Source organism: Lobosporangium transversale (genome assembly GCF_002105155.1).
Source record: "Lobosporangium transversale strain NRRL 3116 chromosome Unknown BCR41scaffold_23, whole genome shotgun sequence".
Classification (NCBI taxonomy): domain Eukaryota; kingdom Fungi; phylum Mortierellomycota; class Mortierellomycetes; order Mortierellales; family Mortierellaceae; genus Lobosporangium; species Lobosporangium transversale.
The window spans coordinates 107,267-128,368 of NW_019029001.1; the positions used below are offsets into that span (position 1 = coordinate 107,267).

General features: G+C 42.3%; 9 protein-coding genes across 9 annotated transcripts; 7 read left to right on the top strand and 2 right to left on the bottom strand.

Annotated features, from left to right (window-relative positions):
* Positions 1-5: 5 nt before the first annotated feature.
* BCR41DRAFT_355444 (ribosomal protein s23) lies at positions 6-1,577 on the bottom strand. The gene is made up of 4 exons (XM_022024483.1): positions 1,555-1,577; positions 908-1,073; positions 319-486; positions 6-201 (listed from the first exon to the last, which is right to left on the bottom strand). The coding sequence occupies exons 1-4, from the start codon at positions 1,556-1,558 to the stop codon at positions 102-104; spliced, it is 438 nt and encodes a 145-aa protein (XP_021880408.1). The 5' UTR covers positions 1,559-1,577; the 3' UTR covers positions 6-101.
* Positions 1,578-2,203: 626 nt separating this feature from the next.
* Positions 2,204-3,768, top strand: BCR41DRAFT_355446 (hypothetical protein). Its single transcript, XM_022024484.1, has 2 exons — positions 2,204-2,821; positions 2,905-3,768. Exons 1-2 carry the CDS (start codon positions 2,399-2,401, stop codon positions 3,670-3,672), a joined length of 1,191 nt encoding a protein of 396 aa, XP_021880409.1. The 5' UTR covers positions 2,204-2,398; the 3' UTR covers positions 3,673-3,768.
* Positions 3,769-3,808: 40 nt separating this feature from the next.
* On the bottom strand, positions 3,809-5,398 carry BCR41DRAFT_337626 (nucleophile aminohydrolase). Its single transcript, XM_022022081.1, has 7 exons — positions 5,214-5,398; positions 4,913-5,097; positions 4,685-4,792; positions 4,376-4,550; positions 4,133-4,227; positions 4,008-4,050; positions 3,809-3,898 (listed from the first exon to the last, which is right to left on the bottom strand). Exons 1-7 carry the CDS (start codon positions 5,214-5,216, stop codon positions 3,893-3,895), a joined length of 615 nt encoding a protein of 204 aa, XP_021880410.1. The 5' UTR covers positions 5,217-5,398; the 3' UTR covers positions 3,809-3,892.
* Positions 5,399-5,536: 138 nt separating this feature from the next.
* BCR41DRAFT_355449 (T-complex protein 1 subunit epsilon) lies at positions 5,537-7,831 on the top strand. Its single transcript, XM_022024485.1, has 5 exons — positions 5,537-5,698; positions 5,940-6,000; positions 6,097-6,261; positions 6,353-6,551; positions 6,671-7,831. The coding sequence occupies exons 1-5, from the start codon at positions 5,591-5,593 to the stop codon at positions 7,758-7,760; spliced, it is 1,623 nt and encodes a 540-aa protein (XP_021880411.1). The 5' UTR covers positions 5,537-5,590; the 3' UTR covers positions 7,761-7,831.
* Positions 7,832-8,011: 180 nt separating this feature from the next.
* BCR41DRAFT_355451 (hypothetical protein) lies at positions 8,012-12,470 on the top strand. The gene is made up of 4 exons (XM_022024486.1): positions 8,012-8,940; positions 9,019-9,315; positions 9,410-9,654; positions 9,754-12,470. Exons 1-4 carry the CDS (start codon positions 8,392-8,394, stop codon positions 12,431-12,433), a joined length of 3,771 nt encoding a protein of 1,256 aa, XP_021880412.1. The 5' UTR covers positions 8,012-8,391; the 3' UTR covers positions 12,434-12,470.
* Positions 12,471-13,729: 1,259 nt separating this feature from the next.
* BCR41DRAFT_355452 (hypothetical protein) lies at positions 13,730-14,606 on the top strand. Its single transcript, XM_022024487.1, has one exon. It carries the CDS (start codon positions 13,829-13,831, stop codon positions 14,537-14,539), a length of 711 nt encoding a protein of 236 aa, XP_021880413.1. The 5' UTR covers positions 13,730-13,828; the 3' UTR covers positions 14,540-14,606.
* A 274-nt stretch (positions 14,607-14,880) lies between these two features.
* Positions 14,881-16,250, top strand: BCR41DRAFT_355453 (AhpC/TSA antioxidant enzyme-domain-containing protein). Its single transcript, XM_022024488.1, has 5 exons — positions 14,881-15,089; positions 15,189-15,271; positions 15,370-15,485; positions 15,578-15,691; positions 15,802-16,250. Exons 1-5 carry the CDS (start codon positions 14,948-14,950, stop codon positions 16,046-16,048), a joined length of 702 nt encoding a protein of 233 aa, XP_021880414.1. The 5' UTR covers positions 14,881-14,947; the 3' UTR covers positions 16,049-16,250.
* Positions 16,251-16,833: 583 nt separating this feature from the next.
* BCR41DRAFT_337632 (Alpha/Beta hydrolase protein) lies at positions 16,834-19,090 on the top strand. Its single transcript, XM_022022082.1, has 2 exons — positions 16,834-17,245; positions 17,757-19,090. Exons 1-2 carry the CDS (start codon positions 16,898-16,900, stop codon positions 18,987-18,989), a joined length of 1,581 nt encoding a protein of 526 aa, XP_021880415.1. The 5' UTR covers positions 16,834-16,897; the 3' UTR covers positions 18,990-19,090.
* Positions 19,091-19,159: 69 nt separating this feature from the next.
* BCR41DRAFT_422854 (histidine phosphatase superfamily) lies at positions 19,160-20,235 on the top strand. The gene is made up of 2 exons (XM_022030213.1): positions 19,160-19,329; positions 19,419-20,235. The coding sequence occupies exons 1-2, from the start codon at positions 19,180-19,182 to the stop codon at positions 20,043-20,045; spliced, it is 777 nt and encodes a 258-aa protein (XP_021880416.1). The 5' UTR covers positions 19,160-19,179; the 3' UTR covers positions 20,046-20,235.
* Positions 20,236-21,102: the final 867 nt, after the last annotated feature.

The window sequence follows — 21,102 nt, forward strand, 5'->3', positions numbered from 1 at the left end:
ATTTCATTATGACAGTTATTCGTGAATCTTTTTTCTTATTATTTATTTCAGCCATGGAAATGTTAATGGAAAGTTCAGAACAGAAAAACCAGCTCCAATATTTAGGAACGGGGCTTCTCCTTCTTCTCCTTCCACAAAGCCAAGAGAGAGACACCAGAGACCTTAACGACCTTGAAACGGACACCGGGCAAATCTCCAACGCTGTTTTCGTCGGATGATAATAAAAATCAAGAATGTTAAAGGGATGATTCGTAATAAATTAACTTAAACAGGAAAAGAAAAGAAAAGAAAAGAAAAGAGCTGATATTGGCAACTTACGCGTGGCCGGAACGACCGAAACCAGCAATGAGGACTTCGTCGTTCTCATCGACAAAGTTCAAGCAACCATCGTTGGGGACGAAGGCAGTGATCTTCTTGCCGTTTTTGATGAGCTGGACACGGACGCACTTACGAATAGCAGAGTTGGGCTGCTTGGCCTCAACACCGCTATCAAATACAACAAGAAAAAAAAAATATGCTAGCGATAAGTCAAAATGTCGACAATGCACGCTCCGCTTAAGTTTATGTCCTGTTTAGAGTGCCAAGAGAAGTTTCAAGAGATAGAAGTTGTTGAAAATCCATGTGATTAAGGGACAAATTCCTGATTGTATAATGTACCAGAGTAATCGTATTTTTTTTTGGGCGAGTAGTTACTGATATGTCCAAAAGGTCTAGATTCCATCGCTATTTCTCGATGTGATCCTGACAATGCGAGTCAATCCCGGCACCATTTATCGCTGAGAAAAGAAAAAAAAAAAACGATACGGCGTGGCGAATCCTAAAGATCATATAACTATTTTCCTTTGTCCTCGAATCCCTGGATCATCTATATTCAAGAAAAACACAAATAATATAAAAGGAACCATACATCTTCTCAAGAACGATGCCCTTGGCATGGGAGGAACCTCCGAAAGGGGAGAAACGGAAGGCCGTTCCGAGGGCCTGACGCTTGTAATGCTTATCAGCCCAGCGATTCTCACGGCGAGTGGTGCGGAGCTTGCGAGCGGCCTGAAGACCTCTTGGTTTACCTTTACCTGTTCACGTAAAGTCAACATGATACAAGTTGGAGAGAAAGTCAGCGTCGGATCTTTGCTTTTTTTTTTGTTGGTCTTCAATCTGATTAAATCACAAGTGATTAGCGTTTCAGTATTTGGTTGAAGGTCGAATTGGGCAGAAAATCCAGGTGTCTTTTTCCCCATGTGAAACGGTTGGATCAACGGATTTAAAGGTTCATCTAATGAGATTGTTTGATTTGCTGATGTCGATTCAAGGTCCCACAGCCAACTTTTAAATGGTTACTCCTCATCTGATCCTGAATCCAATAAAATCTGATGTCAAAAAATCCTTGAAGAGTTCCTGTTTAACAATATTGATAATAAGGATAGAGGGCACTTCTCCTGTTTCCAAATATCCAAATGGATGCATTCGTAGTGTGGACGACAATGGATGGATGTATATATCATAGTTGCCAGTGACTGTCTTGCGATTGGCTATTTCAGCAGCTAGCGTGCGTACCCATTTTGAAGTGATTGTAAGAGAGAGAGACCAGACGCAAGCTGCTAACCTAGCCAAATAATAATGATCCACTATCACGTGAATACATTTCGTAAGTGCATAAAAAGAATTGTGGGCAGCGCAAGTAACTGGGCGAAGCGCTTTTGATGTTCTCGCATTCGGAAACTAGAACGTTAACCACTTGCCTTACAAAATAAGATTTTCATCTTTATAATAAGGAAAGCGCTTGCCCTTTTATCGACTCGACATTTGTATTTCGAGACAATCAAGCAACCAGGGTAGTAAACATCTTATCTCAAAGAGTACAAATGTAAACTTGAGGATCGTAGGATGCAATCGCAACAGTAATTTGCGATGACGGCGATATGACACGCTTCAAATTTTTGCCTATTTGCGCTTGAAATTTTGTGCAAGGCGCAATTGTAAAGCGAGACCATTGTCGCAACTGGGTGCTTTTACTCATCTCTTCTATTCTCATTCTTCATTCACTATTTCAAATTTCCCGCGCCTTCATACGTTTCATTTCTTGCCATTCATTATTTCAAGCACACACTCATCCTTTAAAAATTGGCACTAGAGCTCTCAACCTAAGTATCTTTCTAACTTTCTAATAAAACCATAATGGCTTCTCAAACCAACAAGTCTACTCAAATCGTCGTGATTGGAGGATCATACGGTGGCATTGCCTGTATCAAGCAGCTGCTACATAGTCTCCCTAAGGATGCAGATGCAGCCATCACACTAATTGAAAGGTTTTTTTTATGGCTATGGCTATTGCTTTAATTTAGTATTAAATCAGACATTACATAGTTTATGCATAAGCATACAACTAACGCCTGTTTTAATGGATTATATTTTTCTTAGTCGCGATAAAAGGTTCCATTGCATTGCATCCTACCGTGCATTGGTCCAGAAGGATTTTGCCAAAAATCTCTGGATCCCATACACCAATCTTTTCTCTAAGGATTCCGCCCATAGAGTGGTCCGTGGCACAGTCAAGAACATATTCTATGATCATGTTATCCTTGATGCTGGTGAACAATCTTCGTCCGATATCACTCTATCCACTTATCACCCTGAAACTGATCCTCAGAGAATCAACTTTGACTATCTTGTGATCGCTACAGGATCTCAAGTCCCGGCGCCTGCTAAGTGGGATGTCGATAATTCTGCAGATGGACTTAAACTCTTGGACCAAGCCCGTGAAGATCTTGAGGCATCTGAGCGAATTGTCATCATTGGTGGTGGAGCATGTGGATGCGAAGAGGTAAACAGAAATTCTAACCGGTTTGCTAGCCATGACAAATATTTTCATATTTGCTATTAACGATGTATTGTCTTACTCAATAGGCCGGCGAAATCAAATATCGCTATCCAAAAAAAAGCGTAACAGTGATTCATGAAGGACCAGCATTGGTCGACTATCCGGGATATCCTCAAAGCTTCAAGGATGAAGCGCGTCGCTTCTTAGAAAATCAAGGGGTTGAGGTGATTTTAAATGAGCGTGTAGAAATCGAGGGCCTATCGCGAGAGAATGGTATTCAAAAAGCCGATAGGACTATCAAACTCAAGCACTCTGGCAGGACTATTCAAAGCGACATGCAGTTCTTTTCGACTGGCATGAGCGTTGACACTCAGCTCCTTTCTACTCTTCTTCCGTTTCCAGCGGTTTCGAGTGACAAAAATAAAGATGCGTTTGATTTCAAGTCTCTGCTTGACCCAAAGACAAAGGCGATTCTAGTCAAATCAACACTGCAGCTCGACAACGACGCCTTTCAACACATCTTTGCGATCGGTGACGTGTCTAAAGCGGATCCTGTGCTTACAGCGCAAGCGGCCGTCTCGGCTGGCGAAACGGCTGCCTGCAACATTGTCAAATTAATCCAAAATGCCAAGAGCAAACATGAAGCTAAAGACTCTCTTTGTCACTCCAGCTACAAACTCGAGAAGTATCAGCATACTCGGCCTTTGATGGTCTTGGCAATGAATCCCAAAGGGGGAGTGACTCACTTGCCAGTCCTCGGGACCTGGTTTGGTAATCTAGGCGCATGGCTTGTAAAGTCAAATGATCTGTTCTCTGGCCGCTTCTGGCATGAGATGAACATGCATCGGCCGTAAGCATTATAAAACATCATATAGCACCTCGCAATTACCGCCACTTGTAGATACATCCAGTTCTGCTCTTAATACAAACTAGCCCATTGCTTTTCCACATAAACAATAAGATGTGCAGCATGCATACACTCCAATAAGGCTCTTGCTTTCATTTCTGTTTTATTGACCTGAAATAACGTCTTCTTTTACAGAGCACATAGATTCATCCCTATTTAACCGGATTTTAGTCCTATCAAATGCATGACATAAAATAGCAATCAGTATCAACGGGAATACATGGAGAGGACTGGTTGATTATAAATAACAAGATGTAATCATTGCGATAACTTTTGGTGTACCTGGCGAGTCCTGAGAGTGCGCGTGATGATCTTGTCGGGCGTGCTATAGAATGTGCTTAGGCATGTTAGGTACGAACAATGCAATAAATTGAGGATTGGAGCTAGAAATTGATGACAAGACTTACATGACAGTAACTTCTGCTCCCCAACCGCTCAAACAATCGCGGTCGACGGCATTCATTAGCGATTGCGAGATGGTCTCAAACAATTCCTCAGGTTCCTGTTAGTACGAGAAAAAAAAAAAAAAAGGATTACTTTTTTCGCTTGATCGAGTAATTAAAGGTGGAGTTCAATAGGCCAATCGAACTATGAGGAGAATCGATTTAAAAAAAAAAAAAAAAAAAAAAAAAAAAAAAAAAACTTCATACCAGATCAGGTTCCCAAAGTGATTCGCACATTCCAAAGAGTTGATTCGAAGTAGTTCCCGAGACAACAAAGTCCTTTGCAAAGTTGATACATCCAATTAAATCTGTCGAGCAGATAAATGGTCTGTTCTCCTTATCCAATCCTGCAATTACAGGCTCCACAAACCAAGGTCCGAATCTAAATGATGCCAAAATGTGAATAAATAAACCATTTTTTTTTTTAAAAAAAAAAAAAAAAAAAAAAAAAGACGAGTTGGAAGGACAAGCCCATTAAAATCCTAAAAGAATGCGTGTGATATCCCTGTTCCATACCGTCGCTCATAGAGGGTGGAAGAGACGAGATGAGCCAAGGTTTTGGGCTCGATCTCACGCTCTTCCCTAAGTTTGTACATGTTGACCTTGAAGCGGAACTTTTCTGCTCTAAAGAACAAAGATGATTAAAATGTCGATACGATCACGAAGGGTTAAAATACTCTCCAACAATTCGAGTTCTAAGGCCTGTGATAAAGGTTTTTTTTTTTTTTTTTTTTTTTTGCGTACAAAGTCTGAACATCCGTGGCTAGGCCAGGAAGGCCGATATATGTCTTTGGAGTCACCTGAAAAGTCTTTTTGAATTCAGTCGAGATGGTCATAGCTTGCACACCGAGACGCTTGTCACAGGCAATGGCCACGCAGTTCTTGCCTACCATGGCCACAACCGCACCTCCGTTATACTCCATAATCGACTAGCAAGACGAAGCCGTAGTTCATCACATTGTATACAAATGTCAGTTAGAGAAAAAGAAACTTCAATTCCAGGTCCAAGTTGGTTTCCATTTAGCAAAAGACTGTCTGTATTTACCATGGTGAAAATAGATGTTTTACTAGGAAAAATAAGAGTGAGGATGTTAAGAATGTTGAACGCTAATCGGGATAGTGAATGTGAAATAGACCTGAACTTGAGACGGATAAAAAGAGAGAAAGCAGGGTTTGAATGTGTTATGTTTGAATGCGTGCCGCGTCAGGACTATTAATGTACACCTGTTCTGCAACACGCGTTCAATGCGTGTCTTTCTGTTGCGGGACACGTAACATGGTAGTAAATGGCATCGCATGAGTATCGCACGTGTGGCTTGTAATGCTTCAAGAAGGTTCTTGTGTAGTCAAAGAATTCTTTCATCCTGCAAAAACGCAGCTAAACCATTAACCCTCTTATTCCTTTATCCACATCACATCATCATGGAGGGCATGAACGCAGTCTACGCTCAGGATGAGTATGGTCGTCCATTCATCATTCTTCGTGAACAACAAAAGAAGTCCCGACTTAGCGGCATTGAGGCTCAAAAGGTATTATACCTAAATATATAAATAAATCTTTTTTCAATTTCCGTGATCTCCATCCTCTCTTTTAGGATGTTTAGTGGAGGATAGTGACTCTTACCCAACGTACCATGCAGTTTCATCGGGATGTTCATGAATGTGGATGAAGTGCTATTGCACCTGTTTACTTGTATCACAAATGCTAGATCAGAGAGATTTTAGATTGCTAAAAAAGAACAACCGACAATCCTCATCCATTCAACTTTAGTCTCACATTCTTGCTGCCAAAACTATTGCCAACATCATCAAGACGTCGCTCGGGCCTCGTGGTATGTTTTTTACTTCAATATCACAGAGCATCATCACGTCCTAGTAACGTCTGATTGTAACATTAATATTGTTTTTTTCTTTATAATTTCTAAAAGGCCTTGACAAGATCCTGATCTCGCCTGATGGTGATATCACCATCACTAATGATGGAGCCACTATTTTGGACCAGATGGATGTCCAGCATCAGATCGGAAAGCTTCTTGTTCAGCTGTCAAAGTCGCAGGATGATGAGATCGGTGATGGCACTACGGGTGTTGTTGGTATGTCGAAATAACTTTGTATCTTTCCTTGCATTTCATCTAGAATCAACAGAAACTCATATAGCACTGTTACCCTTATTGGTCAACCTAGTTATGGCCGGTGCATTGTTGGAACAGGCTGAGCACTTGCTTGATCGCGGTATTCATCCTATTCGTATCTCTGATGGGTTTGAGCGCGCATGCAATATTGCTGTTGCACATCTGGACAAGATTTCAGATACTGTTGAATTCTCGAGAGAAAACACAGAGAACCTTTACAAGACTGCAAAGACCAGTTTAGGAAGTAAAATGTAAGACATCAATAGCATAATTGCCAATACTTCTTTCCATCATACTTCGATTACTACCCTGTGTAGCCCGCCTTTTCAACCCCCTTTTTTTTTTTTTTTTTTTTTTCCTATTTCGTTAGTGTTTCCAAATGCCACGATCAGTATGCTAAGATTGCAGTAGAGGCTGTTCTTCAAGTCGCGGATTTGGAGCGCAAGGATGTTGACTTTGAGCTGATCAAAGTGGATGGTAAAGTAGGAGGTTCACTGGCAGACACGGTTTTGGTCAAGGGAGTTGTCATTGATAAGGACTTTTCTCATCCTCAAATGCCACGCGAGGTAAAGGATGCCAAAATCGCCATCCTCACTTGCGCCTTTGAGCCACCAAAGCCCAAAACCAAGCATAAATTGGATATCACATCCGTGGAAGAATACAAGAAACTCCAGACGTACGAAAAAGAGAAATTTGAGACGATGATCAAGCAAGTCAAGGACACAGGCGCTAACCTTGTCATTTGCCAATGGGGATTCGACGATGAAGCCAACCACTTGTTGATGCAAAATCAACTCCCTAGTGTTCGTTGGGTCGGAGGCCCCGAGATCGAGTTGATTGCTATTGCCACCAATGGACGTATTGTTCCTCGCTTCGAAGATCTTTCAGCCTCCAAGCTCGGACAGGCCGGAAGTATTCGCGAGCTCACTTTTGGGACAACCAAGGACCGTATGCTTGTCATCGAAGAATGCGCCAACACCCGTGCTGTCACGGTTTTTGTTCGTGGAGGAAACAAGATGATCATTGATGAGGCTAAGCGCTCACTTCATGATGCCATCTGTGTTGTTCGCAATCTGGTTAGAGACAATCGTGTAGTCTATGGTGGTGGTGCAGCCGAGATTGCATGTTCGCTGGCTGTGTCCAAGGCCGCAGATGAAGTATCAAGCGTGCACCAGTATGCTATGCGTGCATTTGCAGAGGCTCTCGAGGCTGTCCCCTTAGCTCTTGCTGAGAATTCCGGTCTTCCTCCAATTGAGACCTTGGCAGAAGTCAAGTCGCGCCAGGTGACAGAGAACAATAGCCGGCTCGGAGTTGACTGCCTGTATAAGGGCACAAATGACATGAAAGAGCAGTTTGTGTACGACCCCTTGATTTCGAAGAGGCAACAGATTTTGCTTGCCACACAGCTTGTCAAACATATTCTCAAGATCGACGACCTTATCACTAGTCATGTAGAATAGAAATCCACTTGTTAACGCATAGAAGCAAGTCTGTCTTCCAGAAACAAAAAAAAAATCACGTGCATTTCGAGTTTACCTGATTTCTTCATTTGGCCTAACATCTAGGCATCAAAGTAGCAGGGCGAATCTGTAGACCTTTTTCCTACTCTAAGACGCTTTTGCCTTTGTAAAGCCATGTCTTGTTTGTGACGACTGTGAGTCTTCTGACCAAAGAGATGAAAAAAAAAAAAAAAAAAAAAAAAAAAAAATGACAGCTTTTAATGCCACAACCACCACCTCTTCAATATCTCCAACGCATCATCTCGCTTCACCGGACAATATCCGTGCCGTCTTCTTTACAAATCTCATCCTGCTTGGTGTAAAAGATTATTCAACACAATCAAGTAAAGAAAGTACACAACAGAAAGCAGCACATGACCTATCCAGATCAAGCTTTGTCCCAACTGAGCAGTTTATTCTTATTGATTTACATGGATTTGGAGCCAACACATCAAAGCCATTAGAACTTCACAAACATGTTTTCGCGAAAGGTCATCAATCCACCAAGGCATTGGAGTTTGTCCTCTGGTTTTTGTTCACACGATTGAACAAAAATCTGGCTTGTGAAAGATTCAAGGAATGCTGGCCCATCATGGATCGGCACGATGCACGAGAATTTAGGAATGTAGCATTCAAATGGTTAGAAGAATTAAGGAAGGAAGGGAGCTTCGGGATCGGACACAATATGGATCCGATCAATCCATCATTGGAGTCTGGGCAAACAACAGCAAAGACAACAATAACAGGGTTAGGCGTGTTCTTATCAACAATCCGTAGAAGTTACTTGGATGAGTCTATTGGTGTGAGGATAGAGCAATTGATTCTGATACTATCTACTTACATCTTGGCGCATGTTGTATCGCAAGAGATGAATTGGAAAGCACATCCACAGCCATCATCTCTTATCGAATCATCATCGGAATTCTCATTGGAAAACGAGAGAGTGATGCATAGTCTTGTCAGCGCTGCTCCGGAACATGCTAGGGATGAAGACAAGCTTTTTGCTATGGTTAATTCACATATCTTGAAATATTCTCAATTCTTTGTTCAAAACATGCAACTACAACGGAAAATTCGTCAGAAGTGGAGCTCCATGAGTACTGAGATAACTAATAGAATTCATGTTATGAATGAGGAATTGGTATGTATACTCATGGCTTAGTGGCAAAAAAAAAAAAAACAAGCTAATGATGCCTGAACGATCATTTGAAATTTTTAGGCCAAAGTTGAGGCAGAACGTCATACGTTTTTGGCATACCAACCACAATTTACACAACGGACGGAAGCTTTATCGTTACAAGAGCTGCAGATCTTGGAGGATCGTTGGATCGAGAAGATCAATGCTCAGTGGAAGCCGATTCTAGGCTTTGTGGAGCGTCATACGGATCGCAAAGAAGTCTTACAATCCTTAATGAATGCCAAATCAGGGGAAGGAACCTCAGTATTAAGTGCAGAAGCGATCAGGCCGGATTTGCCGTTGACATTCATGCATCTTGGTGAAGGTGGATACATAGAGGTGCGCGAAAGATATATAGATTGGGCACAGTTGACTTCATCATGTTGGTCAATATCAGCATCCAGTACTCACTCCTTTTAATTATCTTTGGTAGGCTTCATCAACCCGTGGAGTTGACCCAATGTCGATCCTCAAAGCTTGGAAGCGCTCATTACAAGTTCTTAATAATAGCGGTGCTAAATATGTTTCTGGTAGTGACAATACAACTGTCCAGTACACGCGACTGCTGCAATCATTGTCGGAGGAGCACAGCGAGCAGCTTAAATGTATCCGAGCGCTTAAAAAACAGCTTAATACACGACTGGAAAACTCTAATAGGAAACTGGAACAACTACAGAGGTAAACTAATAGCACGAAGGCGTTGAGTACATGATACTTGCTGGGTGATAATAGCTTTTACCAAGAGCGTGTGTACTAACACCGACCCTTGTAATCTAGGGAGCATACCGCTAAAAAGCAGCCCTATAATCGTTTACTGTCAACCATCCATATTGATGCAGAAAGCAGTGAAACAGAGTTTAGAACGTTGTTCCCATCCGCCACAGAAATTCGTCAAGAGGCAGCTCTTAGCTCCAATCAGGTTTTGTCAATACTTGAGCCTCCGGTGTTGGGTTTATCGGACTCTTTAGCCCGCGTACATCGTATAAGGACACATGTTCATGGATCAGCACACCAGAATCAAAAGTCATCGGATCCGGAAATGAGACTCTGCGACGCAATTAAGCATAGCTCAAGCAATATATTGCTACTGAATGCATCCTCTTCAGTCCAGCCGCCAGCTTCAATTCATTGCCAACTACCAACGATTAGCAGATTAAAATTAGCCTCCTCAAAGCCTGCACCGATCAAGCTTCTAGACCCAAGAATAGGGAGAACTAAGACTGGTTTGACGGATTTCATTTTGACAAGGAAGCAAGCAATAACCGAGTCGATGGCAGCAACGTCAGCATCAGTAGAACCCTCTCTAGATGTGGTGACCGAAAGCAGGTCTCCAATATACACAGCAATGGCGAAAGAGCCAGCATTCAAAGACGTTATAACCTCTCCTCAGTCATCAGCTCCCATGCAGACAAGATCTATCTTCCAGGAACGCCTTGGTGTGTCTAGAAAGAGGAGACAGTCCTCAGAGACAGAGCCAGAGCAGGGAAGTCTATTACAGTTCTCAACGCGTATGCCTGTTTTGGAGGTTGGAATTGAAGGTGGTATCGATCAACAAAAGGAGCTCTTCAGTATTTTTGGGACTGATTCAGGTGGAGTCCCAGTAACACCTTCAAAAAAGCCTAGGATATCAATGCTAGAGCGCCCATTGTTGGCAGGGCAACCACCGCCTGCGTTTGAATTGGGATTGTCTACCAAGGGAAACAATCAACCAAGCATTTTAGAGCTCACTTCAATTGAGCCACCCAAAAAGCCAGTCTATTTCCCCAATCTGACTCTGGATGATTTGCGTGCTCCTACACCAAAGCCAACCAAAACCAAGGATGCTACTTCGGAAACAACTATGCCTATTATGTTTCTGCATACACCTGAGCGTAGGCAACTCTTTCAGAGACAAGTCGGTCCGCCATCCAAGCTAGAGCTCCCTTTCTCTGCTTTAACGCCACTGTCCACATCAGATTCCACGCAAAGTCGTGTGATCACTTCACCTGTTAATGCACTTTCTCGGTCTCCGTTATCGTCTTCTATTTTTTCTCGCTTCAAGGCAGGGAGCAGCTTACCATCGAGCAAAAGCTGGTCTCAGCCAAAAGACACCTTAAATGCCGTACATCCCAATCAATTAGTGGATGAGTCATCACCATTTCAAGTGATTACACCATCGCTTGAATGTTCCATCTCTCTTGGCAAGCCTACATTGGGCAAGGGGTCTTCAGGGACTATGGCATTGTCCTCAGTGTCCAAGGATTTGATGACGGAGGATTCTGACTTTCATTATAGAATTTGCAGCAAGGACCCTTGGCAGTTGAATTCCTCAACAAATGATGGCAATAACTCTTGTCTTCCTTCTGGATCACTGATCAAGGATAGTTTGAATCCAAAAGTCGACGTTGTAACTTTTGAGAATAAACAAAATGGGATAACAACGTTGAAAAAAACACCACAGAGAACAGCCTTAACTACGACAACTGTTGATCTAAAGGCCGGTATAAACCCATGGGGCCGTCCGCCATCCTGGAAACCAAAATCACCCAAGATGGTTGACATGGAAAGGAGACGGGAGGCTGATCGGTCAAGTCGACTGGCGACTAGAGCTATGAGACCAATGCCATCGCTAGAACCGCTCTCGAAATCAATGCTGGGCTCGCTTAAGGTCTCGGTTTACGGCCGATCCAGAGCCTATGCTTCATCACCATCGCCTACTTTTTTCTCGTCAACGTCATCACAGTCATCAAAATCGTACTCTTCGGTCTCAAATATCCGTGAAGCTAACGGATCAATGACTACCGTAGACGGAAGTCCCATGCTTGGGAAATACGAAATCAATAATAATGATACTCGAGGATTTAGTCCGCCGCCTGTTTCACCCATACATACAAATCATTCAGAACCCACGTTCTTTTCCGAGTCTTTAGCCTCAACAGGCAAACATAAGGACGTGCTAACAGAGTCACTTTTCAAGGCTCCAGCGCAATCCGCTACAATAGGGAAATTAATGAGTACTGACGCTGTTCCAATGTCAAGAAGCTTCATACTTCAGTCTGCAATGATATCTACGCCGACCACGTCAAAGGGCAGTCAATACCTGGCCCAACAACTCTTTCAACAAGGACAGAGACAGGTGAACAGGGACCAGTTCATCTTAGGCGACGAGTCTCTCACATACGGCAAAATAGAAGAGAATACAGTATTGAGCCATACTTTGGGCCGAACCTTTAATGGAAACGATACCCAAACTGAAGATAGTTATGATGATAATCAGGATCGAAAAAGTCTCCATAACACGACGGCCTTGACTACCAGACTTGGTTCAAACACCTCTATGTTGAATTATAGAGAAGATGACCAGAGCGAATATGAAGATGCTGAAGTAAGCATTAGAGGATTGTTTGATGAGGACATGCCAGATAGCCTAGATCCTAATGAATCTCTTTGGGAGGAGGACACAGGGTTTGTTCCATAGATATGTCTCAAGGAATATCGATTAAATTCAGCTGAAGCTTTATTTCTATTATTTATTTATTTTTCCAGAGTAAATTTACCGTCTCAGAACCTACAACCCTGTCATAGTTTCTCCTTATCGCCAGTAAATACGATTCTGTTACTGTGCATTGGGTTTATGTGGAAGACTCGTACTAAGTAACTGACGCAATAGTAATTAAGTGTAGTACGAAAGGATCCGTTCATTTAGATCGTTGGAATTACGGCCTACCTAAATAAGGTTTTTGTAAAGCACGAATATATCAGAGGATTCGCAGTCCCCAAAGGTGAAGCTTTATCTGCATTAAAAGATCATGGTCGAGTTAGAGTAGATATTAAGTGGCCTCTCTAAACCTTCTAAGCGAATCATAAAAGAGAGTACGTTTAATAACGCCCTGAATGCTATGTTGTGTGCTACTTTGACCAATTGGCTCGATTTATTAGACGCACTCGTTTCATCTATTTATTTGTTAGTCAAGACTTTCAACGTACGGATATCTAAGTAAGGAGCCAGATAAGGAAAGGGGTCGGATAATGCACCGGACTACGGCCGCCAAAGTAACAGGATGTGCTGAGTCAAGCGGTGTCGGACGTGAAAGAGATTCGTTTAATGTAGGCTGGGCAACAAGACAACGAGCCACAAGACCGGAGCTTCGGCTCTTGCGTTGTTAGGAAATTTAATGCTTTGCCTGGTTGAAAGTTTTATAATTTCAAATCGGGACAGGGGTAGTGAATACATGGACAGAATTGACTCGGTTTGTAGGAACCAGAAGATCATTAATCCTTGTCAAGCAACAGAAAATAATCTTTTTTGTTATCAGAAAATATATTCAAATGTCATTCTTTGCTTTAACAGCTCTTGTACATTCGTTGGCTCACAGATCCCGGCATCAGTGGGGGACAAAGGAGGGACACTATTGGTTGTATTTATTGCTTGGAGTGAAAGCTATTCAATCACCTTCTTGCTGGGCGGTGCCTTGTGGATAGACGGGAGAGAGGTGAATTGGTAGTCAACACCAATCTATCAAACATATGCATACAGAATTACAACATGGCAAAGACCATTGGGCAGCTACAGTTTTTTGGAGTGTATGCACGCAAACATTTCAAGAATCAGTCTTGCTCAGATTAAGAACCAAGAGAGGCCCGCGAAGCACAGGGGTCGCCCTGCAAAGCATAACCTTTCTTAACATGTGACTTATGGAGAAATGGCACCGAAGGGAAATGACCGTTTTTCATTTTTTTCTTCGCCTAAACCGTGGCTGCGAATGAAGAAAAAATAGCTCCGAAAGTGGATCCGATGAACAAATCTCTCTTTTCTCGTTCCTCATTGACACATTCTATTGATCCCTAATTCTGACCTAGTTTTTATAACAAAATGTCGCCCCCTACTCCTGCCTCCCCTAGTGTAACAAAGACAACACGCCCAGATCATCTCGTACTGCGTTTGATGACAGAGAAGGACAAGGAGGAAGTCTCATCACTGTTTATTGAAACCTTTAAGCGTGAACCTTTGGGGGCAAATAAGGGCGTGAGACAAAGTGAAGGTGACGCCATAGCAGCAGCCTCTGTTGAAAATCCAGTATCATTTGTAATTGAGGATACATCGCTACCAGGGCCTAATCGCTTAGTGGCCTTCCGCACCAGCTGTATTTTAACTGCAGAGAAAATTGCAGCAAAGAGAAAAAAAATTGAGAAGGAAGGGTCAGAGGATTGTGTTCAAGCAATCTTAGATCATATGCTTGAGCTTTGGTTCGCTAATACGACGGTCTTTAAGGACAACCCGAGTGCTAAAGTTATGAAGTTCATGGCCTTGGGAGTAAGCACTGGATATGAGGGATTCGGATTGGCAAAGGAACTGTTGAGCGTCGCAATGGACAATGCCAGAGAAATAGGGTGTGATGCAGTGATGGTGGTTGCATCTGCGTTTGCAACTCAGCACCTGTTCCAGAACCGTTTGGGATTTGAGGAAAAGGCCCGTGTTCGATACACGGACTTTGTATGGAAGAATAAAGACGGTGTTGAGGAACGTTCATTTGAGAAGCTGGAACAGCCAGAGTTTTTAATCGCCTTCGAAAAAAAATTGTAGACAACAAACAAGAATAAAAAGATCGAGCCAAATAAAAGAATATTTTTTTATTTTTCTTGGCGCACGGCAGTAGAAGTAACCGATGTTCCGTCTCTATTTTTTTTTGGACAATCAGAAAGTACAAGAGCACTGTGCTCGGATAATTTCTCAACCGCGAAGTAATGGAAAAGAAAAACAATCAGGACGCCGCATTTCAAGGAATTTGTTGTCATCAACAAGTAAAAATTGCAGGGTGCAATCGGCGTGTTTTTATGCAATGATTAATGTGGTAGTCCTCTTTGATTGTTAGTTTGTCAGTCAATGAAATGGCTTATTTATTCATCGTATAAATACAAGCTGATCCACAATACAATACACTGTCTTTCTCTCTTCTACTTTTGCTACGAAGCCAATTCTTTGATTTTCTTAATGCTCATGTCGATATCAAGCAGAATCAAGACTAAATACAGCGACATTAGGGATGTCACGCTTGTTGACTTTCTGGATGTATCGACAGAAACATCTTTCCCTTCATACGAGCTCTGGAAGTACCAGCCTACTATCATCATTGGTACAAAGATATCGAAGTTGCAATCCCAGTTACTTTTTCGAATCGGCACACATACACTATATCTGAACACGGATTTACGTCCTTATTTGGTTTGATTAGTGATCCGTCGTCCTGGATGCCAGTTCTGTAGAGAGGAGGCCAAAATATTCCACGAAAATCGGCAAATCATTGAGGAAAATTTGGTAAACAGATAAGAGAAGAAACACAAATATTGTTGGTGGTCAATGCTTTGTTGTACTCTACAATACTAATACTTGTTTCATGATGACAAAATAATTAGGGCATGAAAATAGTGTGCATTGTACATGAGAAAGAAGGCTCAGATATCTTTCAAAAGGAATTCTGGCATGGAAAAGTCTATTTTGATCCTGAGAAAGGCTTCTACAAGGCATTTGGGTAAGAGAGTGATAATATGACTATCTAATCCATATTAATACTACGGTAAGCTTATAAAACTGCAACGAAAAATAATTGACAAATCACTTTAGCGGAGGTCGTATGCGCACAGGAAGCTGGGAACAGATGCTTCGACCAACATTTTGGAGGAATCTGGTGCGGAACAAGAGGTCAGGCGTTAAGGGTAACTTCGTAGGCGATGGACAGTAAGTCACTGTAAACTTATTTTGATTGATGGAAAAGCAAGTTTATATCACTTGTACAACATGTCATTGACACAACTTCCAACAACAATACAATACACTCAATTGAATAGTATACTCGGAGGGCTCTTTGTGGTGCAGAGTAATGATGGAGGTATTGCATATGAACATATCGAGCGGGTGTGGGGCGACATCACGCACGCAGACAAGGTCCTTGAAGCCTGCAGTCGTGTCACAGGCGTGCAATTGAGCAAAGATACGGTTTCGAAGGCACAACAGGATCATGACAAACTCTACAATAAGATGCAACAGTCGTCGTATGCTAAAGGGGATCAAGATCAAAACAAAGCCCGGGAATAACGATGTTACTGCAGCCGGTACTTGTGTAGTTGTTATATCCACCTATTCCTTTACTTCAGTTGTCAGCACATCATAACAGGGACGAAACGTGAGTGGTGCTGACAATGCAACTCATTTGACCTTTTCTTCTCACGATCTCATGAACTCACCAAAAGCCGTTCAACATAATCTATTAAGTGAAAAAATAATGATGATAATAAAGAACAATAATAAAAAGCTTTTTGCGCCTTCTAACCTTGGCTTGGATAGCCATATCTCGCCATGTTCCTTGAAGCGAACGACCTAGAAGAAAGCAAAGGGTAGAGAGGAGCCTTGAATTTCCTTATTCTAATCGCTACAAGAGCTACCGACCATCAAATTCTAGTAGTCTTTGAGACGATTAGCAAGATTCTCACGAACATGAATGATAATGATTGAGTACCAACTCTGTGTGACATGCATGCTCTTTCATCAGAATAAAATACGTTCATAACCAAATGATGAGAACAACTGTGAATAAATAAATGTTGACATGCCTCATCCGTATGGGCCACAAGTATACTGACACACTCTATGCGTTAATGTTTAGTTTTCTTTGGGAACCCAATCTTGTATTCAGGTGATCAGATAGCTAAGTGTCTAAGTGTTCTCTCAAATAGCATCAAACGATATTCTTTCATTTCCATTTATGGGGTTGAATACCGTTGCAAAAGTGTGACCAAGAGATATTAATTGATTCTCCCTTTTTCTTCATTCCCACATTCTCTTGCTCCTCTCCTCTTTCTCCACTTTTACTCACGCCTTGTTTTTTTTTTTTTTTCATCTTCGCCTTCAACTGCCCACTTGAACAACGCTTATATTTCATCCATCATGGGTCTCTCCAAGCGCATCGCTGTCGCTTGCGTGCTCTCGCTTGCTACCTCTGCTTTACTCTTCTCTTCTCCTACTGCTCAAGCATCGCCTGCACCCGCGCCTGATTCATTCAATTCACTCCTCAATGAAGCTGACCACTTTGTGGACCAGAGCATTCGTGATCTCGAATTCAATTGGGATAATATTGAGGAAAAGGTCCACGGTGTCCTTGACGACCTTTCCGACAAATTCAAGTCCAAAGTTGGCAAGGCCACAGAATGGGCCCGCACTCTCACTCACGAGAGCTTCCCTGGCGTACAGATGCGTCTAAAGGAGCCCAAGCTTTGTGACCCTCATGTCAAGCAGGTAAAATGATTAAAATTATCGCATGAGAAGAAGAAAGCAGACTTGTAGAGATATGGGTATATGAGTAAGGAGTCTTAGGGAATTATCTGGATCCGCGTCTCCATGATCCTTATGTTATTATTTTTTTGTCTTTCCTGTCCATCTTGTCACCTGTTTTCATCTTGCGCTTGCTTTCTATCCTACTATATGTATCACTTTTTTTTTTTTGCTGCTATTGTTACGCGTGTTTATGAATATGAATGGTGTATTCGCCATGAATCCCGAAGTCAAGTTTTTTAAGCGTGTGTATATAAATAGGAGTCTTTGAGGGTGCGACATCAGTAATGGTGATATCTGATATCACTCGCCAAAAAAAAAAAAAAAAAAAAAAAAAAAAAAACTATTTGAGTTAAGAGCCCTTAGCAGTGAATAGATGAATAGATGAGGAAACAGGGGGATCACACAATGTTATGCTGTTATGCATTGCATCAGTTGTTAGTAACAAATCCTTCATGTTGTTTATTATGTGTAGTATTCTGGATATCTTGATGTCGGAAGCGATAAGCATTTCTTCTTCTGGTTTTTCGAGTCTCGCAACAAGCCCAAATCGGATCCTCTGACTCTCTGGCTCAATGGCGGTCCAGGCTGCTCGTCTCTTACTGGATTATTCATGGAGTTAGGCCCTTGTAGTGTTAAGGAGGATGGATCTGATACCGTCTATAACCCTTATTCTTGGAACTCCAATTCGTCTATCATTTTCTTGGACCAGCCCACCAATGTTGGATATTCCTACGGCGACTCTGTCTCCAACACCTTCACTGCTGCCAAAGATGTCTATGCTCTGCTTCAGGTCTTCTTCAAGGAGTTCCCTGAGTACCAGCGTCTGGACTTCCACATTGCTGGAGAGAGTTATGCGGGGCACTACATCCCAGCCATTGGCAAAGAAATCAACGACAATAACAAGAAGCTCGCTATTCCCTTGTATCGTGCTCCTGGTGTTCAACATATTAACTTGGCATCACTCTTGATTGGTAATGGATTGACAGATCCCAAGACTCAGTACGAGTACTACCCAGAGATGGCTTGCAGAAACTCTTACGGCCCTGTCTTGAGCGATGCTCAGTGCGACCAGATGACTGCCGCGTATGACACCTGTGCTGATTTAATCCAGGCTTGTTATGACACCAACTCTGTATTCCGCTGCTTGCCCGCAGCCTCATACTGCAACAGCAAGATGATCGCCCCCTATCAGCAATCTGGACAGAACCCCTATGATGTTCGCAAGAAGTGTGAGGGCGGTGGAGGATTGTGCTACCCTATCTTGGATGCCATTCAAGATTATCTTAATAGAGATGATGTTAAGCAGGAGCTCGGTGCTCAGGTTGATGAGTACAAATCATGCAATATGCAGATCAACATGCGCTTTATGCTTCAAGGTGACTGGATGAAGCCTTTCCACTTGATGGTTCCTGACTTGCTCCACGATGGTGTCCGTGTCTTGCTGTATTCTGGTGATGCGGACTTCATCTGCAACTGGATGGGTAACAAGGCTTGGGCAATTGCCTTGCCATGGGCTGGCCAGAGCAAGATGCAGGAGAAGAGTGACAAGAAGTGGATTGCAAATGGCCAGCATGCTGGCGATGTCCGTTCGTCCGGCCCTTTGACCTACCTCCGTGCTTTTGGGGGTGGTCACATGTTACCCTATGATAAGCCTGAGGAGTCGTTGGAGATGTTCAACACCTGGATCAATGGCAATAGATTTTGAAACAGCAAAATTATCAGCGAATGATGTAGACTCTTCATTATCTGTTCTTCTCAATTAAATTCAGAAAATAAAGCGTTCCTTGTCGGAGAAATGAGAGAAACGAGATCCTTTTAAGGGTAGTCTTCTACTAAATATGACGACTGTGAGTTTTTATAGAAATGCATAATTATCACATGAACATGCACACATCATGAAATTCATTCTATTTCGCCATGGCCATTCCCTGGCTAATCAGGAATCTAGGATCGTATCATCACTCGAGAACGGTGCTCGAACCTCCGGCGGACCATTAGGAACAGGCTTTGGTTTGTCAGATAGAGGCAAACAAGAGGTCGCATCGGTAATGAAAGATATTCCTGTTCAGAATTAGGAAAAGCATGCCTTTTAATCAATCATATGCTAATAGTCTATGACTCAATTTACATTTAGTCAGCAAGATCATTGTCAAACTTCATTCTTGAATCCACCAAGGCAGGTCAGAAAGCTAAGATCAAGATCTTGACCTCACCATTTCAAAGAACAATCCAAACTGCCAGTATTATCCTTCGAGAGCTTCAGACGACCTTTAAAAAAAGTAAGGAAGCCGGATCACCAGAAACCACCCGCATGATCGTGATGGAAAATAAAGATGAACCGGAATTATGTATGGATTTGAGAGAGCGATTCTTTGGAGAGTTTGAGATGAAAACACCCTCAGACGAATTGTACGCGAGGGTCTGGCGCGAGGATGCCTTTAATCCTTTTCATGAGCGATATGGAGTAGAGAGTGTCGTGAGTGTGACGAAACGAATGACGGATGTTATTCGAGACCACGAATGCAAAGAAATGAAAAATCGCGAGGTATCGTCACCATTGTCGAGTCTTCCGGATGAACAAGAGCAAGAGCACGGGGAGACATGGATCGTTTTGGTGAGCCATGGCGATTCCCTTCAGATCCTACAGGCAGCCATGCATGGCCTGAGCGGTGATCGTCATCGACAATTGGATCATTTGGATACCGCCTGTTGGAGAGACGTACAGTGGTGCGAAGCGTTAGCAGAGGCACATCATCGCTAATCAGAAAAAATATCTAGAATACATGAATAAGAGACATATACGGATTTCATCCGCAAACAGCATACATTGGACCTATGAAGCTCATTGTTTGGATATGCCGCTTGGTAAGCAGCATGGTTCTCATGGCTACTTAGTCTGGAAACTATATTCGTAATTATGGCTTGAATTATTAAATACAAAAAAGGATGCTACCATGTTCCTTCCTGCTTTGCTCACTGTTAACGCTCAAAATCATGTGGACCTGCCAGAGGCGTAGACCCCAATGAGAGAAATCGATGTTGATAACAAAGACAATTAGTTGTCCTCTTGCTGTGTACAATGTGTTCAACACTGCTCTACTTTATATGTTATAAGCATTCCACGTGTCGCCTTCAAGTTCCAAGGGGTTAGGTATTATTTTTATTTTTTTATTCTTACCATGATAAGATCATTGGATTCATTCTCATCCAAGAGGATTTTATGAGCTGCTAACCCGGCTTTGGTGCTACAGAAACCAAAGCTTTCTGGCGACTGTATACCTCCCCAACATCCGGGTGATGCTATTGATCTGGCTCAAGAAATGGACCCTCAATTCTAGCTAGGAGCTTTGCTTGGATGAAGAATGAAGCAAAATCCAAACTACGCAGGCATGGGAGGTTATGATGGAGAACCAACTTCAACGCTAATTTATTTTTTGGACATGGTCGGTTATTGCAGTGAATAGAAGATACGTAACACAATCTCAGTACAAATCACCCATATAGGCCCCTAAGTTTGATGATAAGGAGGAATGGTATCCCGATGATGGTAATGATCAAGAGATGCAATATGTCTTCTGTTTTCATGAAACTGATAAAGTTGCAAGAAAATGACAGTATTGCGGGAAGCCACGCCTAGTAGATATTATTAACTTGTTTCCAGAGAAACTCATACCATAATATGCCGTCCCATATCCTATAGATCATTAATATTTGAATGAAGTGATGAAAGAAAGAAGAGATGGAGTACATGAAAAAGAAGAATCAATCAGCTGTTTGTACAAGTGGATGCAAAAAGAAAAGGTTAAGAACATTTCCAT

Excerpts from the sequence above, each read along its gene's own strand:
- BCR41DRAFT_355449 (XM_022024485.1), top strand. The coding sequence starts at position 5,591 with ATGGAGGGCATGAACGCAGTCTACGCTCAGGATGAGTATGGTCGTCCA. Across the intron at positions 6,001-6,096 it reads GACGTCGCTCGGGCCTCGTG|GCCTTGACAAGATCCTGATC; the intron begins GTATGTTTTTTA and ends AATTTCTAAAAG. Across the intron at positions 6,552-6,670 it reads ACCAGTTTAGGAAGTAAAAT|TGTTTCCAAATGCCACGATC; the intron begins GTAAGACATCAA and ends CTATTTCGTTAG.
- BCR41DRAFT_337632 (XM_022022082.1), top strand. The coding sequence starts at position 16,898 with ATGGGTCTCTCCAAGCGCATCGCTGTCGCTTGCGTGCTCTCGCTTGCT. Across the intron at positions 17,246-17,756 it reads GTGACCCTCATGTCAAGCAG|TATTCTGGATATCTTGATGT; the intron begins GTAAAATGATTA and ends TATTATGTGTAG.
- BCR41DRAFT_422854 (XM_022030213.1), top strand. The coding sequence starts at position 19,180 with ATGAAATTCATTCTATTTCGCCATGGCCATTCCCTGGCTAATCAGGAA. Across the intron at positions 19,330-19,418 it reads GCAAACAAGAGGTCGCATCG|TCAGCAAGATCATTGTCAAA; the intron begins GTAATGAAAGAT and ends ATTTACATTTAG.
- BCR41DRAFT_355453 (XM_022024488.1), top strand. The coding sequence starts at position 14,948 with ATGCTCATGTCGATATCAAGCAGAATCAAGACTAAATACAGCGACATT. Across the intron at positions 15,090-15,188 it reads CCAGCCTACTATCATCATTG|TGATCCGTCGTCCTGGATGC; the intron begins GTACAAAGATAT and ends TGGTTTGATTAG. Across the intron at positions 15,692-15,801 it reads AACTTCGTAGGCGATGGACA|TATACTCGGAGGGCTCTTTG; the intron begins GTAAGTCACTGT and ends TCAATTGAATAG.
- BCR41DRAFT_355451 (XM_022024486.1), top strand. The coding sequence starts at position 8,392 with ATGGATCGGCACGATGCACGAGAATTTAGGAATGTAGCATTCAAATGG. Across the intron at positions 8,941-9,018 it reads ATGTTATGAATGAGGAATTG|GCCAAAGTTGAGGCAGAACG; the intron begins GTATGTATACTC and ends TGAAATTTTTAG. Across the intron at positions 9,316-9,409 it reads GTGAAGGTGGATACATAGAG|GCTTCATCAACCCGTGGAGT; the intron begins GTGCGCGAAAGA and ends TATCTTTGGTAG.
- BCR41DRAFT_355444 (XM_022024483.1), bottom strand. Across the intron at positions 487-907 it reads GGCATCGTTCTTGAGAAGAT|CGGTGTTGAGGCCAAGCAGC; the intron begins GTATGGTTCCTT and ends TGTATTTGATAG. Across the intron at positions 202-318 it reads TTCGGTCGTTCCGGCCACGC|CGTTGGAGATTTGCCCGGTG; the intron begins GTAAGTTGCCAA and ends CGACGAAAACAG.
- BCR41DRAFT_355446 (XM_022024484.1), top strand. The coding sequence starts at position 2,399 with ATGGATTATATTTTTCTTAGTCGCGATAAAAGGTTCCATTGCATTGCA. Across the intron at positions 2,822-2,904 it reads GAGCATGTGGATGCGAAGAG|GCCGGCGAAATCAAATATCG; the intron begins GTAAACAGAAAT and ends CTTACTCAATAG.
- BCR41DRAFT_337626 (XM_022022081.1), bottom strand. Across the intron at positions 4,793-4,912 it reads GCCACGGATGTTCAGACTTT|AGCAGAAAAGTTCCGCTTCA; the intron begins GTACGCAAAAAA and ends TTTGTTCTTTAG. Across the intron at positions 4,051-4,132 it reads GGAGCAGAAGTTACTGTCAT|CACGCCCGACAAGATCATCA; the intron begins GTAAGTCTTGTC and ends CACATTCTATAG.
- BCR41DRAFT_355452 (XM_022024487.1), top strand. The coding sequence starts at position 13,829 with ATGTCGCCCCCTACTCCTGCCTCCCCTAGTGTAACAAAGACAACACGC.